The 14,120-nt window shown below is 41.3% G+C and overlaps 1 protein-coding gene across 3 annotated transcripts in view; it reads left to right on the top strand.

Moving 5' to 3' along the window:
* The window catches only part of TRIM62 (tripartite motif containing 62), a 354,686-nt gene extending 341,027 nt beyond the window's left edge, over positions 1-13,659 (top strand). For all 3 annotated transcript variants that reach the window (XM_069610838.1, XM_069610837.1, XM_069610836.1), the window contains one exon: positions 9,050-13,659. In XM_069610838.1, the coding sequence (XP_069466939.1) occupies positions 9,050-9,600 (551 nt within the window). In that variant the 3' untranslated portion in view covers positions 9,601-13,659. The remainder of the gene's footprint in view (positions 1-9,049) is intronic.
* The last annotated feature ends 461 nt before the right edge of the window (positions 13,660-14,120 follow it).

The raw sequence follows: 14,120 nt of genomic DNA, 5'->3' as shown, positions 1-14,120 counted from the left end.
TAGGATGGACAGTTCAATAACACTGACATCTTGATTGTTCATTATTGTGGGTCCCTTGATGGGTAAGGATTTCTTCCTAAACTCCTTAGAAAGCTTTGTCCCAGAGTTCTCTAATGCTACTAGTGAACGAGCATGTATCCGTCACTGATCTGTCTTTAATGGGTTTCCTTCGAGAGATAGGGAGGGACTGTTAGGAATGATCATATGCACAAGGCATGATCTGTCCCTTAGGGAGCCTCCTGAAGCTAGGAATATATCCTCCATTGAAATGGGTGATCACAGGGGAAAAGAGCAAACTAGAACTGCTATGTTGCACTATGTTGCACTACAAAAGGGGAATGAGGACGGAGGGGCCTTTTATTCTGGATCATGATTGGATTGACTGATTTTACCCTAATATTGACACTTTTACACAATTTGGAATGATTTCTGGGAGGAGTGTCAGAAAACTGAACCTGCTTACTTTTGAAGCTAGATCAAAGTTCTGAAAATACATATTTCATCGATGTCGATTCCTTTCAGTAGCCTGGTCTTTTTTTGGCTTATGACATGGGAATTTATTTATTTGCATTTTTAAAGCATGAAGTATCAGGTTGCCCTTAAACGACTTTTCCTGGCCCATCACATCTGCATTTTTCCTGCCTTCCTTAGACACACTAGCTCATTGTGGTCTCCAGCTTTACACGTGCCTCTTTATTATGTTTTGAGACAATTGGGATGAGGATTCAACAAGGGAACCCTCCCCTCCCCTGCACACTTTAGGATGTTTGGACTAAGTCCACTACTATTTTCTCATATTAATACAAAAAACATATAAACCAAAGAGTTCAGTTGTGTGTTTTTATAGCAAATGTTTATATCTAAAGTGTCAAATACACAATATTTCAAAAGGAGAAACATTTACAAATTCAAGAAGCAAAGCAGTGCAATAGTAGGTCACAATAAATTTGAAACAATGATGGAATCCAATTCATGTGGCGACGCATTTCGAGGATACTTTCCTCTTCTTCATATGCCCAAAATTGAATTCTTCATACTAAAGGAAAGAAACAAAGGGGAGAACGTTTGTACAAGTTATTTATACCTTGAGGTAATTCATTAAACTCATGCTGTACATTTCAGTCTCATCTGTGAGCCAGAACAGACTACATTGTCAGAAAAATTGTAATTAATCTAGTACCACAAGGGCACATTCATTCCCAGTTAAATTCAGGGTGAGGGGAGGAGAAGAGGTTCTGAGAGACGTTTCTAGTCCAGTGCAAGAGAAGTCGTCGTTCAAAAGTGTTTAGAAAGAATGTAGGTAGGTGAAGAAGCCATATAGGACAAGATATAAGAGAGTTTAATTACCAGTAAGCAAAGTGTTCGAGGGCATCGGGTGCAGATAGCGATCCTTGGTGGTGAATCAGGCAATGTGTAGATTCTCCACGGGAAATATAGTTTGCTGTAGTCAAGAGGAAGACACAGCTGCAACAAAAATGAGGAGCAAGTGAGTAGAAATCAAACTATGATGAAAAGTAAGTTCAACCCTAGGCACTATACGAAATGTAGTACCTGTGGAGTGTGCAAGAGGAGTGGCAAGTGCTGGAGAAAATATTCGAACGGCGTGGAAGCCTGATATATGCGGGGTTCATTCACGTTAAACACTGTAACGTCTGTTCAACTTTCATCAAGAGTCAGCAAAGCACTCTAGAGAATACGATATAAGTGTGAGCTTGAGAGGAATACTAAAACAACATATATTGATACAATACTATGCACAACAAAAGTGTTAGCTGATGAAAAAAATAACTTGTGGTATACGCTTAGCAGTTATGGTGAACACTTTTCTCAAACAAGTTCAAGATAGAATTCTGAACATGGGGGTCAAATGTGCTTTTCGGGCGAATTTCCAACAAGTTGTCTTGGGTTGGTTCAGGTACCATTTCTGGTTGTGTAGCAAAGAAGATTTTTAACCGTAGTTTTCTCAGCAATCTGTGTAAGCAGATCTTCTCCTGGAAGAGCGAGGTGTTACAAGTGGGCACAAAAGAGAGTCCTTTATTAAGTAGATTAAGTTGTTCTGTTGTTAGAGACTTACTGGAGATATTCACCACCAGGTTGTTAATCCCTATTTGTTTTTCTTTTTTTATTTGAGGCTTTCTTCCCTCTCCTGGTTTTTCTCTTAGGCCTAAAAAAGCCCCAGTAGATGAGTTAGGGTCAATTTCTTTGTTTGTTGGGGACACTTCAATTCTGAGAAACATTCCATTGCCCAAATTAAATTTCAGATACTTGAAGTTGTTAAACACCCAACAAGGGGCGGTGACTTTCAATCCCTCTTACTACAGAGAGAAGCCTATTGGATTGACAGAATAGGCTCTTTGCAACCCTGGGGCCTCAATGAAGATTTTACCCTTAATTGTTTCCTGTGAATAGGGTACGTTTGACCTCTAACACTAGCATCTTGTTTTTTTGTAAAGATCAAAGTTTTGTCAAGTTTATTTTATCTGGAAATTTTAACTGCCAACAAGTAATATCCAATTGTAATTTGCAATGACTTGTAGTATTCTCTTGATACCCTTTTAATACATACTCCACTGAAGGTTGAACTAAAATGTATATATATGTATATACATATAATGAATTCTTGTGTTATATGTTGGACGACAACTTATGTATACAAACTGTGCTTATTTTCTTTTGTCCACCCTTCAGCCATACACTATGCGAATTAACCTTGTGAGTGGTTAAAATTCCCTCTTTCATTTGGATTCTGGCAGATGGAACTTGTTTCATTTTGACGTTTCTGTATTTCAGTGGCACCTCCTATTCGGTCTACTTCTCCATTGAATAGTCTCTTTTTGTTGACTCTGCAGGATTTCTCAGTAGTATTCTTTACATTTTCTCTTTATACTTCTTCTATTTTCCCTTTATTTTTTATCTTTATTTTCATCAATTTTATTATTTATTCCACATATACTTTCACTCCTCTTGACACATTGTGGTTTACCTCGGCGGGCTCACCCGATGACTTCTTTAGTCCCTTCTCTATCTTCACATTCGCCAACCTTTTTCTTCCACATTGCGCGCCGTTCCCATAGCTGCTAGGACGTGTTGACCGGCGGCAGCTGTCTTTGCGATTGGTCTCCTATTGTGCAGGTAAGCGCACGTTACCAGGCATTGTCTACCCCATTGAGATTTCTAGTTTAAGTACTTTCTTAACCTCGATCCGGGTTAATTCTCCGTTACACTTTTTCACAGATCATCATCTGCGCATTGAGGCCCGTAGTGCACATGTGCACTGTATTTGTTTTGCCTGAGTTCCTATCCTTACAAACCGCCCACTGAAGTAAGCGCATTGCCAGCACGCTGTGCCTGACAGCTCGTTCACCATAACTGCTAAGCGTATACCACAAGGTATTTTTTTCATCAGCTAACACTTTTTTGTTGTGGATAATATTGTATCAATATATGTTGTTTTAGTATTCCTCTCAAGCTCACACTTATATCGTATTCTCTAGAGTGCTTTGCTGACTCTTGATGAAAGTTGAACAGAAGTTGCAGTGTTTAACGTGAATGAACCCCGCATATATCAGGCTTCCACGCCGTTCGAATATTTTCTCCAGCACTTGCCACTCCTCTTGCATACTCCACAGGTACTACATTTCGTCTAGTGCCTAGGGTTGAATTTACCTTTCATCATAGTTTGATTTCTACTCACTTGCTCCTCATTCTTGTTGCAGCTGTGTCTTCCTCTTGACTACAGCAAACTAGATTTCCCGTGGAGGATCTACACATTGCCTGATTCACCACCAAGGATCGCTATCTGCACCCGATGCCCTCGAACACTTTGCTTACTGGTAATTAAACTCTCTTATATCTTGTCCTATATGGCTTCTTCACCTACCTACATTCTTTCTAAACACTTTTGAACGACGACTTCTCTTGCACTGGACTAGAAACGTCTCTCAGAACCTCTTCTCCTCCCCTCACCCTGAATTTAACTGGGAATGAATGTGCCCTTGTGGTACTAGATTAATTACAATTTTTCTGACAATGTAGTCTGTTCTGACTCACAGATGAGACTGAAATGTACAGCATGAGTTTAATGAATTACCTCAAGGTATAAATAACTTGTACAAACGTTCTCCCCTTTGTTTCTTTCCTTTTGTATGAAGAATTCAATTTTGGCCATATGAAGAAGAGGAAAGTATCCTCGAAACGCGTCGCCACATGAATTGGATTCCACCATTGTTTCAAATTTATTGTGACCTACTATTGCACTGCTTTGCTTCTTGAATTTGTAAATGTTTCTCCTTTTGAAATATTGTGTATTTGACACTTTAGATATAAACATTTGCTATAAAAACACACAACTGAACTCTTTGGTTTATATGTTTTTTGTATTAATATGAGAAAATAGTAGTGGACTTAGTCCAAACATCCTAAAGTGTGCAGGGGACGGGAGGGTTCCCTTGTTGAATCCTCATCCCAATTGTCTCTTGTCTGTAGGGGTCTTGTGCCATGGCCTCAGTTCCTCCCCCGCACCTAAATTTAATCTACAGCATCTCTTAAATGTATGTTTCATTGCCATTTAATTTGAGGTGTGCATCAATAATCAACCTTTTTCTTCATTATGTTTTCACATCCTTGTGTCTTCATGCTTCCTAGTGACACGTGTGCCCGACAGTTGCCTCCATCTTTTCCAATGCCTCTACAGTAATATTTCTCTTTTGTCTGTGCATGCCCTGCTTTCAAATGACGGGCAACCCTGTCTGGGTCTGGAGGATGTGTAATTTAGTGGTATAGCTCTGCTGCCTGAAGCCAGATTCTGTGTGAGTGAAGCTTTCCCTGCTTAGGCCCTTGCTCTTCCTATTCCGTGTGAGGGGCGCTTGTTCTGCTGTGATCATGGTGTACCTGTTGTGTTAGGGAAGATTACCCTGATGTTCTGTGTGAATTAAACTTGCAATGCTATTGGCCTTGCTGTACCCATTCCATTTGAGGAAAGCTTGCCCTTCTGTGGCCCCCGCTGTAACAATCTGTGTGACGCTTTCCCTGCCGTGGCCCATGCCATACCGGTTCTGTGTGAGGGAAGCCTGCTCTGATGTGACCCATGTAGGGGGAACAGCTGATGCAAGAAAGGTTGGCACCTCTGCTAGGTACCACAGCAGAGCAACCCTGAGCATATTAACGTTATCCCCCACTCCCATTGGTAGAAACTGACTTGATTGATGAGGTAGCTCGCTGTTAATTTTGAAGGCTTTTCTGGTTCATGTACTTAATCCCCCTCCCAGCAAGGTTAAATCAACATCCGGACTGACTGAGTGGCAGACCAAAGGATACCCTTTCTATGTCAGTTATATGGCTAGACTTGTGGTAGATTTGGGTTTTTTTGTATAATGACTCGGTCTAAACCATTTTACCGAGATGTGATTTACCCCTTCCTACATTTCACAAAATTATTTGCTTCGTAGATCTGAGGTGGCCCTGTGACTATGCCTTGTTCCTCTTTGTTGATGTGAGAGGAGGAGGCCATGTTTGCCCACCGGATGCCTTTATCCCAGGACTCTAGGGGCTGTGGTCAGCCTGGAATCCATTCTGACTGACGAAATAAGATACCTAAATGAATTTCTTTATATTATTTTTGAAGAATTACCACTATGAAAGGATAGCGTGCACTGATTCAGAATAAAGGGATACAATTATTTGCTATTGGCCTTGAAAACAACTTAATGTCGAAATGCGTGTCGGCTGAAACTCAATATTAAACTTTTAACAGAAGGATCACTTCAAGACTTATTTGTTAATGACTGAACTGCGCTGTATGTAGTCCTTTTCGGAACAAATTGTGTATATAATAGAAGTCAAAACATATGGGCGTAGCGTGATCCGCCAGTGCCAACAAACATTTTGATGTATCTGGAACAGGCCTTTGGGTTCCGAGTTGGATTTTTAGTGTGTGTGTTTTTAGAAGAGGAGTAACGCATGCCTGTTTGAGCTAAATCCTAAAGTATTCAAACAAGGAATTTATGAAGGCCATGATTGTCAGATTTAATGCCTCAATACACTCTTTAATGCTGTTAGTTGAGCACGGATCACTGGGTTCATGCTTTAGGGTTAACATTAGATATGTCTGGTCTAATCTCCTGTAAAGAGATATGAGAGCATTGAAATTGAGACAAGGGGGGGGTGGGGTGGGGTGTTGGTTGTCAGCCATAAAGCAGGCTAGGATATATCTTCCAATATAGGTATACCTTTGGTGAATTGTATTATTGTCCTCTGTGTGAGGTTTCTTACTCTGCATTCCCACACATGCCTATATTCACAAACTGTACCCACCTTGCCAAGGCCTGGCTCAACTTTGGTGACTGAATAGCACTTGGTGGTGATCATTATAGTTAAAGCTACCAATGTGTGCTTAACGTCTCCTCCCTGCTTTTCGGGTCTCATACTTTGCTGCTGCCCCTCCTCTTTCTAGACGTGCGTGATGTTGCAGGATGACAAGAACTCTGACAAGAAGAGAAGGAAACATGGCATTAGGGAGGAAGGATAGCTCAGGGGCAACTCATTTGTCTTGGAAGCAAGACAATGCAGCACAACACAGGTTTGAATCCTGATCCCGCACTTAGAAACAACTTGCTGGTATTAAGCGCGCTATAAGAAGAAATTCTAATTAACTACTGCTGCATTAGCAAAGAAGCTGGGACATTGCTCTGGGGTGGGGCTGTCGCATATCTTTCAATCAAGAAGCACAGCTTCCCTGTCGTGGAGGAAGAGGATGATTCTATTTGTAATGACTGCAGAAATCTTAAGATTTAAACGTAGCATAATTTAGGATTTCCAGCAAAATCATACCTCATTCATCCCACTCTCTCTTCCAGGATGATCCCTGGGCACTCGTCACCTAGATTCAGAAGCTCCCGTTACTGAATACCATTGTTAGAAAAGTGTTTTCTTTATGCAACTTTCCTCCTTTGACTTCAGTGGAGTCCCCCAGCATATTTCTTATTAATCCGGATACTAGCTGATTTTTTTGAGGAGTGAAACCCTTTTGCTTCACTCATCTGCGTCACTCATTTTGTTTGGGGAGCACTGGTTGGCACCTATTGCTACCAGTACCGGGAATGTGTCCTTTTTGTTCACCTTTAAGTGTACGCTGTGGCACAAGCCACCTTCATTGGAGTGATGCAGGGACCATTTGTATCCCTTTTTAACATCATAGTTACTTTTTGATGTGAGTTGAACAGGCTGGTGTCAGTGGACTGTTTTATAATTTTCCTGGGGAAGAGGCTAATAGTATTTTCTGCATTCTTGAGTGATTTTTCAATCTGCTGGAAAAGATTTTCAATAGTGGAAAAGTGAGTAGCATTGTAACCTTTCCAAACAACAAACGTAGTGTTAGGGTTTGTACTATATTGCTGAGTAACATGTATTGACACTCACTAACCCCAAAACACCAACCTGAGCAAATATACCAGCCATCTTCATGTTAAAAAACCTGATCCTCAGCTACCTGGAAACTTGGATGAAATTTTATAAAAACATAGGCGTTGGTACCACTTATTGAATAGTTTGGGAACTAGTCACACCACTGTATGCCCCAACGAACAGGTTATGTGCCACACTAGACACCACAATTGGACTAGCAGGTGCACTGGCTCCCGGTCAAATAGAGGATTGTCTTTAAAACCCTCTCACTTGTGCATAAATGCCTCCATGACCTAGCACCTCCTTACCTCGCACCTCGAATTGGGAAGCGTTCTTCCTCGAGGCCTACTACGAAGGCCTACACCAACCTGATCGCCACTCCCAAAACCAGGAGAGAGCGGGCAGGCGGCACTAGCTTCCCTACCATGGCTGCTGCATTTTGGAATGCCCTTCCAGCGCACCATCAGGATGATTGACTCCCACATGGCCTTCCGCAAAGCCAACAAAACAAGGCTATTTGTTTGACTCATCAACATGTATTTCATGCAGTCTCTGTCCGTTATACTTGTTTTAAGTCTGACTTTGTCCCTGCATAATTTCTATAATTTGCTGTGTAAACAAGATTGTATTCTCCTCTCCATCAATTAAGCCTTCTTACACTTTCTTGTAAAGCTCCTTGATGCCTTTGGGCTGCAGTGCGCTCTATAAATTTAAATAAATAAAATAAAATATACCAGCCTGCCAAATACGCATATTCATGAAAGGGGGAAAGTTTCACAAATACCTGGTAGTCTATATTCAACCCGATACACAACAATGTACACCTGCTCTGATAGAGAATCGGATGCTACCGTTGACACTAGCCACATGGGCACCTGAATATTACGGGTTCCTATGAACCTTATAGGGTCTCACAGAATCTTCTACTCTGCCATTTTTTGAATAACCAAGTGGCACCCACCAACCGATACATCCTTCTTTACTGTCACCTTTCCACTGTACATGCTGTACATTTCAGAAGACACTCCCAGCAGTGGCTCGCCAGCTCACATAGTGCCTACAACAGCCTAACCACTCTTCTCTGTTCTGTGAACCCACCATGCTGTAGTAGGAGGAATCTAATTCATGCATAATAGTGCATTACATGTGGGGCCCTTAATGCAACACAAAATCCAAGTACCAACTCCTCCAGAATCTCATTGAAATCAGAGCATTGGTACTTTGGTATCTGCACTGGACCCCCAACATTCTCTTTCCACTAGTCCCCCTCCAAAGTCCCTTTTTCACCTGGAGCCAAGATGCCTCGTAGAAACGAGTGCCAAAAGGCCTCCAGAATGGCTGAAGTTGTGTTATACAACAACCATTTATATTATGATAAAGCTCCTTTACAGGGCAAATGTGTGCATTTCCAGTGGTCTTTCCTGAATTAGGTTATCACATAAAGGTATGACTGCATTTTCCAGGTGATTCCTAAAAAGCAATTAACATGTATACTTCTAATTTGTATAACTTCTGCTCTCATCAGCTTTTTGGGAGATTAACTTGTGGCCAATACTAAAACATTATTTTTAACATTTGCCAATATAGGGTTTAACATCTAAAGATTCTTTCCTTCCCTCTCCTAAAACTACTGTCTTGTTTCCCACAGTCCCAGCTGCACTCACTCTTGACCCGCAAACTGCCCACCAGCGCCTCATTCTGTCAGATGACTGCACCATTGTGGCCTACGGCAACCTGCACCCTCAACCTCTGCAAGACTCTCCAAAACGCTTTGATGTGGAAGTCTCAGTCCTAGGTACCCAGGCTTTGGATAGTGGAGTTCACTACTGGGAGGTGGTAGTCTCCGAGAAGACTCAGTGGATGATCGGCCTAGCGCACGAGACTGTAAATCGGAAGGGGAGTATCCAGATCCAACCAAGCCGAGGATTCTACTGCATCGTCATGCACGATGGTAATCAGTACAGTGCATGCACTGAACCCTGGACACGATTGAATGTCCGGGGCAAGCTGGAGAAGGTGGGTGTGTTCCTGGATTATGATAAAGGCTTGCTCATCTTCTACAATGCTGATGACATGTCCTGGCTATACACCTTCCGGGAGAAGTTTCCTGGTAAACTCTGCTCCTACTTCAGTCCAGGCCAGAGCCATGCCAATGGCAAGAATGTCCAGCCCTTGCGAATAAACACTGTCCGAATATAAGGAGTAGTGTGAAACTGAGAAGCGCTGAGCTAAATTCATACACTAGGGCTATTAACATTTTTGGTAAAGTGACTATTGAATTATGTCAGTGTTTGGAAAGTAAGAATTTGGTGACCAACTTTCATATAGCGTGACCCCTGTGAAGATCATGATTTTAATTGCATTTTTATTGTTTTGTTTGAGATCCACTATCTTAATCCGTTCCATAATCCGAATGAATTTTAAGTCACAAAATGCTATATCTTAACTGGTGTCCATGTTATTTTTGCCACACCATCACAGATCTTGACCAAAGCTAGTTTTGAAAATGGACTACCTCGTCGGGAATCCCAAGTGAGTATTGTGATACATCCACTTTTTTACATTGCTGTGTTTTTGTAGTGCCCCAAACAACCACCATCAAAATGAACATTTCAAAGGTTCAATATCGAACTTTAACATAGGTGATGAATAACGGGGTATTGCATAAATATACCCAGGATGGCTGCTGTTGGAAGATGGCGGAATCACACAATCTAATTTGTAAATTGCAAAGTTCCAGGGTGGAAAAAGGCACAAAACCCCTGATTTTTAAAGCGAGTGCCGTGATAAAAAATAAAATCACTGTGGGCCCTAACAGAATGTATATTTTGAACTACTATGCAGCAATATTAATTATGATGGCTGGACTATATTACATGTCTGAAGTGTCAGGCATATACCATACCCTACATGCTTTGTACAAGATTACTGCTCTGTCAGCATACCAATTGGATGTGCACGCTACTCCTGACTGACAGCACATTATTTCAACCAATGACTAAAATTTGACATTGCTTCAGTCAGTTAAAAAGGTGGCAAATTACAATTGGCACCTGGAAAGGACACTAATGTGGTTTCTGATATGCATAGCACGAGTGTGGATGACTGCTCTACCCCTAATTAACTTAAGGCCTTTCATGTGTTGGCACTTCACATATTAGGGGGCTATTGGGCAGCTCCATTCCACACACAATTTTCAGAGTAAATGTATCCTCACCCCTCCTGAAGAATGCTGGCACAAAGAAACAGTGCTCCCGACCTTCCTCAGAGCCCTCTGTCGGCCAGTGTTCTGTCTAACATAAAGTATATTAGCACAAAGCTGGTGACATAAGATGGCGACCCAGACACTCCAGGGGCTCGGAAGGCAGGACGTATTTCTTGTTTTTTGTCTGCCGTCCCAGCCATTGAAAACCACTGGATGCTGCTTCCGTTTTTCGCCGCCTATTAGATTGACATGTCCTCTCGTGCCCCCAACTTTCTCACCTGCTGCTCGAGTCCACTGACGCAACTCCCCCGCCACCTCATCATCCACCCCAGACTTGCCTGCCTTGTGCTGCCTCCTCCGCTATAGTTCCCTATTCCATTTTATTTGCTGTCAGCTTATTTTGTGGTTTATATTTAACTTGTGGAACAGCCACCATGCTGTATCACAACATAAAAAGGAAAAGCTATTGCCGTTCCGAGCACCTGCTGGGGTGCCGGTAGATTAACAACTCCTGAGGCCCATGTTAAGGACTTCACTTGGACCTGGGTCCATGCCATTCCCAGGCATTCAAGCCTCCCCACTTTTGTGGTTATTACTTAAATGTAAAAATAACATTGTATATCATTAGCTCATCTTAGCATTGTTGCCACCAATGAAAAATCTTAAGTAGCACTTGGTCTTCTCTGGGGTATTAGTATTATTAATACCGGTGTCACACATTCCATTTGCTTACAAAGTGTGTCTTACCTTGCCCACCATCGACCTGTTAAATACAATTTATTTGGCCAGGGCATTCCATTGTGTCTACTCGCCCCAAAATCAAATGTTACTGCTTTTTTCTTCTTTGTTCTCCCTAGTCCCCTCAGCAGTCCCCTTCACTCTCACTATGATCCCCAAACAACTCCAAACAAGAGTGCACTCCAAAAACCAAGGGACTTATTTTTCTTCCCGACAGGTATCCTTTTCTCCTCCAATTGTAAGTCTCATCATGAAAGATTGCATGTTCATGGGCCCTGTTTAGCTCTTGCACTGTTTTCCCCCTGTATTCTGCATCTTTTTATCATGTCTTCATTTTTGAAAATTCATTTTAATCTCATATCGGTTTTTGGCATACTTTAGTATAAAGCATGTTGCTTAAACACACACGCCCTGTCTGCAGTGGACTTACTTCTATATGACAAAGGTTTACTATCCTGCAACTATAGATTCCCAACACCGATCTGATCAGTCGTACTACTGGTTATCCGGTGGGCTTGGTCATGGATTATTTTGCTGAGAAAAAGAGTTGCTGAAAAGATCCCCAAAATCCAAGAAGAAATGGGACATAGCTGAACCTATGCTTTGCAGTCCAGATCACCCATGCACTCTCCCATTAGATATGGAAATGGCTACACATTTCAAATTCTAGATCACTAAATAGAATATCTTGCAGATCATGGATTTCTTTTAGAAATTCATTTTTTGTAGGCGAAGGGGCAAATTAAGAATGAGAAATGTCTGGGTGCGAGAAGAAACCATTTAAATTTTACTGGCTACTTTCTGTAAGAAAGAACTGGTTCTGGACACCTGAATGAAGGAATCAGTTATGGAGGAATCAGTTATGGATTCTTAGATCAAATCAGGAATTAGATAAATATTTCTGATTCTCTCACGGAAAAGAGATCTAGATGTGCTGATTCCTATGAGCAGTGTGTTGCAGCTTGCTGATTACTATCTGAAAGAGTAAACCTGTTCTGGGCAGGTGCTACACTATTGATCTCTGGCTCAGAGGAGCAACCAGTTGCCGATTGTTTACTGGTTTCCGAAAAGGGTTAATCTACAAGTAACTGGTTAGTTACTTATAGGGCATATATGCCTCGTGCTAGATTGGAGATGCTTACAAACGGTGCTTTCTCTTAGCATTGTGGGGCTTAATTCGACTTTTCCCATTGTAAATCCAGGACTAAAGGCCCCAGAACGCAAAAGGAAATGAGGATAGAATGAGCAACTGCAAAATGACATGGGGTGTTGGCATGTATGAATCTCTGAATGTCAGAAGATTTGATTTCTATTTCAAAAGAGGAATTGATTACACATTTTGGATTCTTAGCTCAAAATGGAACCATTACCAGTAATATGTTCCAACCTTCTAGGAACAATTTACTGATTGAGTACTGCTCTGGAAACTGTTATAAAGTATTCATCTTTAATTTAAGGGAGGGACCAGTTGCTGCTTCTAGATTCAGAGAAGGGGACCAATAATAGAATTAGAATTCAGTGTACAGCAGAAATGGCTTACTGATTCTCAGAAATATGAGCCGTAACATCTTATAATTCCGTTTTCTGCCAAGTGTTCTCTCGCAAGTGTTCATAAACGGTACTAGTTACAGATTCGATTTCACATCCCTTGAAAAGATCTCTGTTTAGTACCCTAATAAGTTTACTTCATTGCCAATCCCTCTATACAGCTTAATCGTGTAAAATGGCTGCCACTCTGGACTACATTTATCTCACGAGATGGCTGCCATTAATGCAAAAAAGCCTTGAAATGTGAAGATTGTCTAAGTGCCCCAGTTTGCAGGAAGACTACTACAGTTCAGTTTGAAATACTGATGGCACTCTTCAAAGTTGTAGGAAATAATGTTATTGTAATCTAGATGTAGGATTTTTACGTGTCCTAATTTACAGCAAAATGTCCCGCAAATTCACCAGAATTTAAACATTTTAGAAATTGAGTTCTGGAACACAGGATATTATGCCTCCAGATGCAATCTAGATTGCATATTGTTTTACAGCCGCAACTATGTATTATTGGGTATTCCATAACAGCATTGTAACTGCATCAGCACTTTAAAAAACATGATTTTATTTTTCTTAAGACTTCTGTTTAAAGTGGAAAAATGTATGTTTTGTTTTCCCCTGTGCTCCGTTTGTATTTGCAGCAAGAATCCCAAGATTGTTACAGCCATGGCTGCACTATGGTGGGAAACCGACGGCACCGTCACATGCTGTGCAACTGTGATTGTTATTTCCTTAGTAATGTTTTTTACCCTAATAAAGAAGTCTTACTCATTGTTTTCTATGAATTTCTTTAAGTTTTCCGGTCCCACTCAGACATCCACTCTGCAGCGGGAGAATACACAATTGTGCAGTAATGTAATGTTCTTCTGGGTTAAGCGGTCTATTGTCTTAATTGATCAAATTGGGTGATCCTGGAGAAAATACTTATATTCCCTGTGCCTTTGTTCCTTTATCTACCAAAACTGGGAGTGCTTAAACCACAATATTAATATTTAGAGCTACGAACCTTTACTTTTAAACATGCTACATAACATCTATAGGGAAATGGGATCCAGAGTGCACTCTTACTGTCATTCTGCTGCTGCTGTGTTCATTAGTATGCCCCCACTGCTTAAAGAGGGGATCAGAGACAGTAGTAGGGTATCTGCAAAGTTCATTGCTTCCCAAGCCTACAAATTCCGAGTGGAGGATCCATGCAGGATTCTGCCCATCCAAGTTCGTATGAGGGGTACAA

This window comes from Ambystoma mexicanum, chromosome 8 (genome assembly GCF_040938575.1).
Source record: "Ambystoma mexicanum isolate Mex_15411 chromosome 8, UKY_AmexF1_1, whole genome shotgun sequence".
NCBI classification, from domain to species: Eukaryota; Metazoa; Chordata; class Amphibia; order Caudata; family Ambystomatidae; genus Ambystoma; species Ambystoma mexicanum.
The sequence above is the reverse complement of the archived record's forward strand: the minus strand, read 5'-3'. Positions and strand labels throughout refer to the sequence as shown.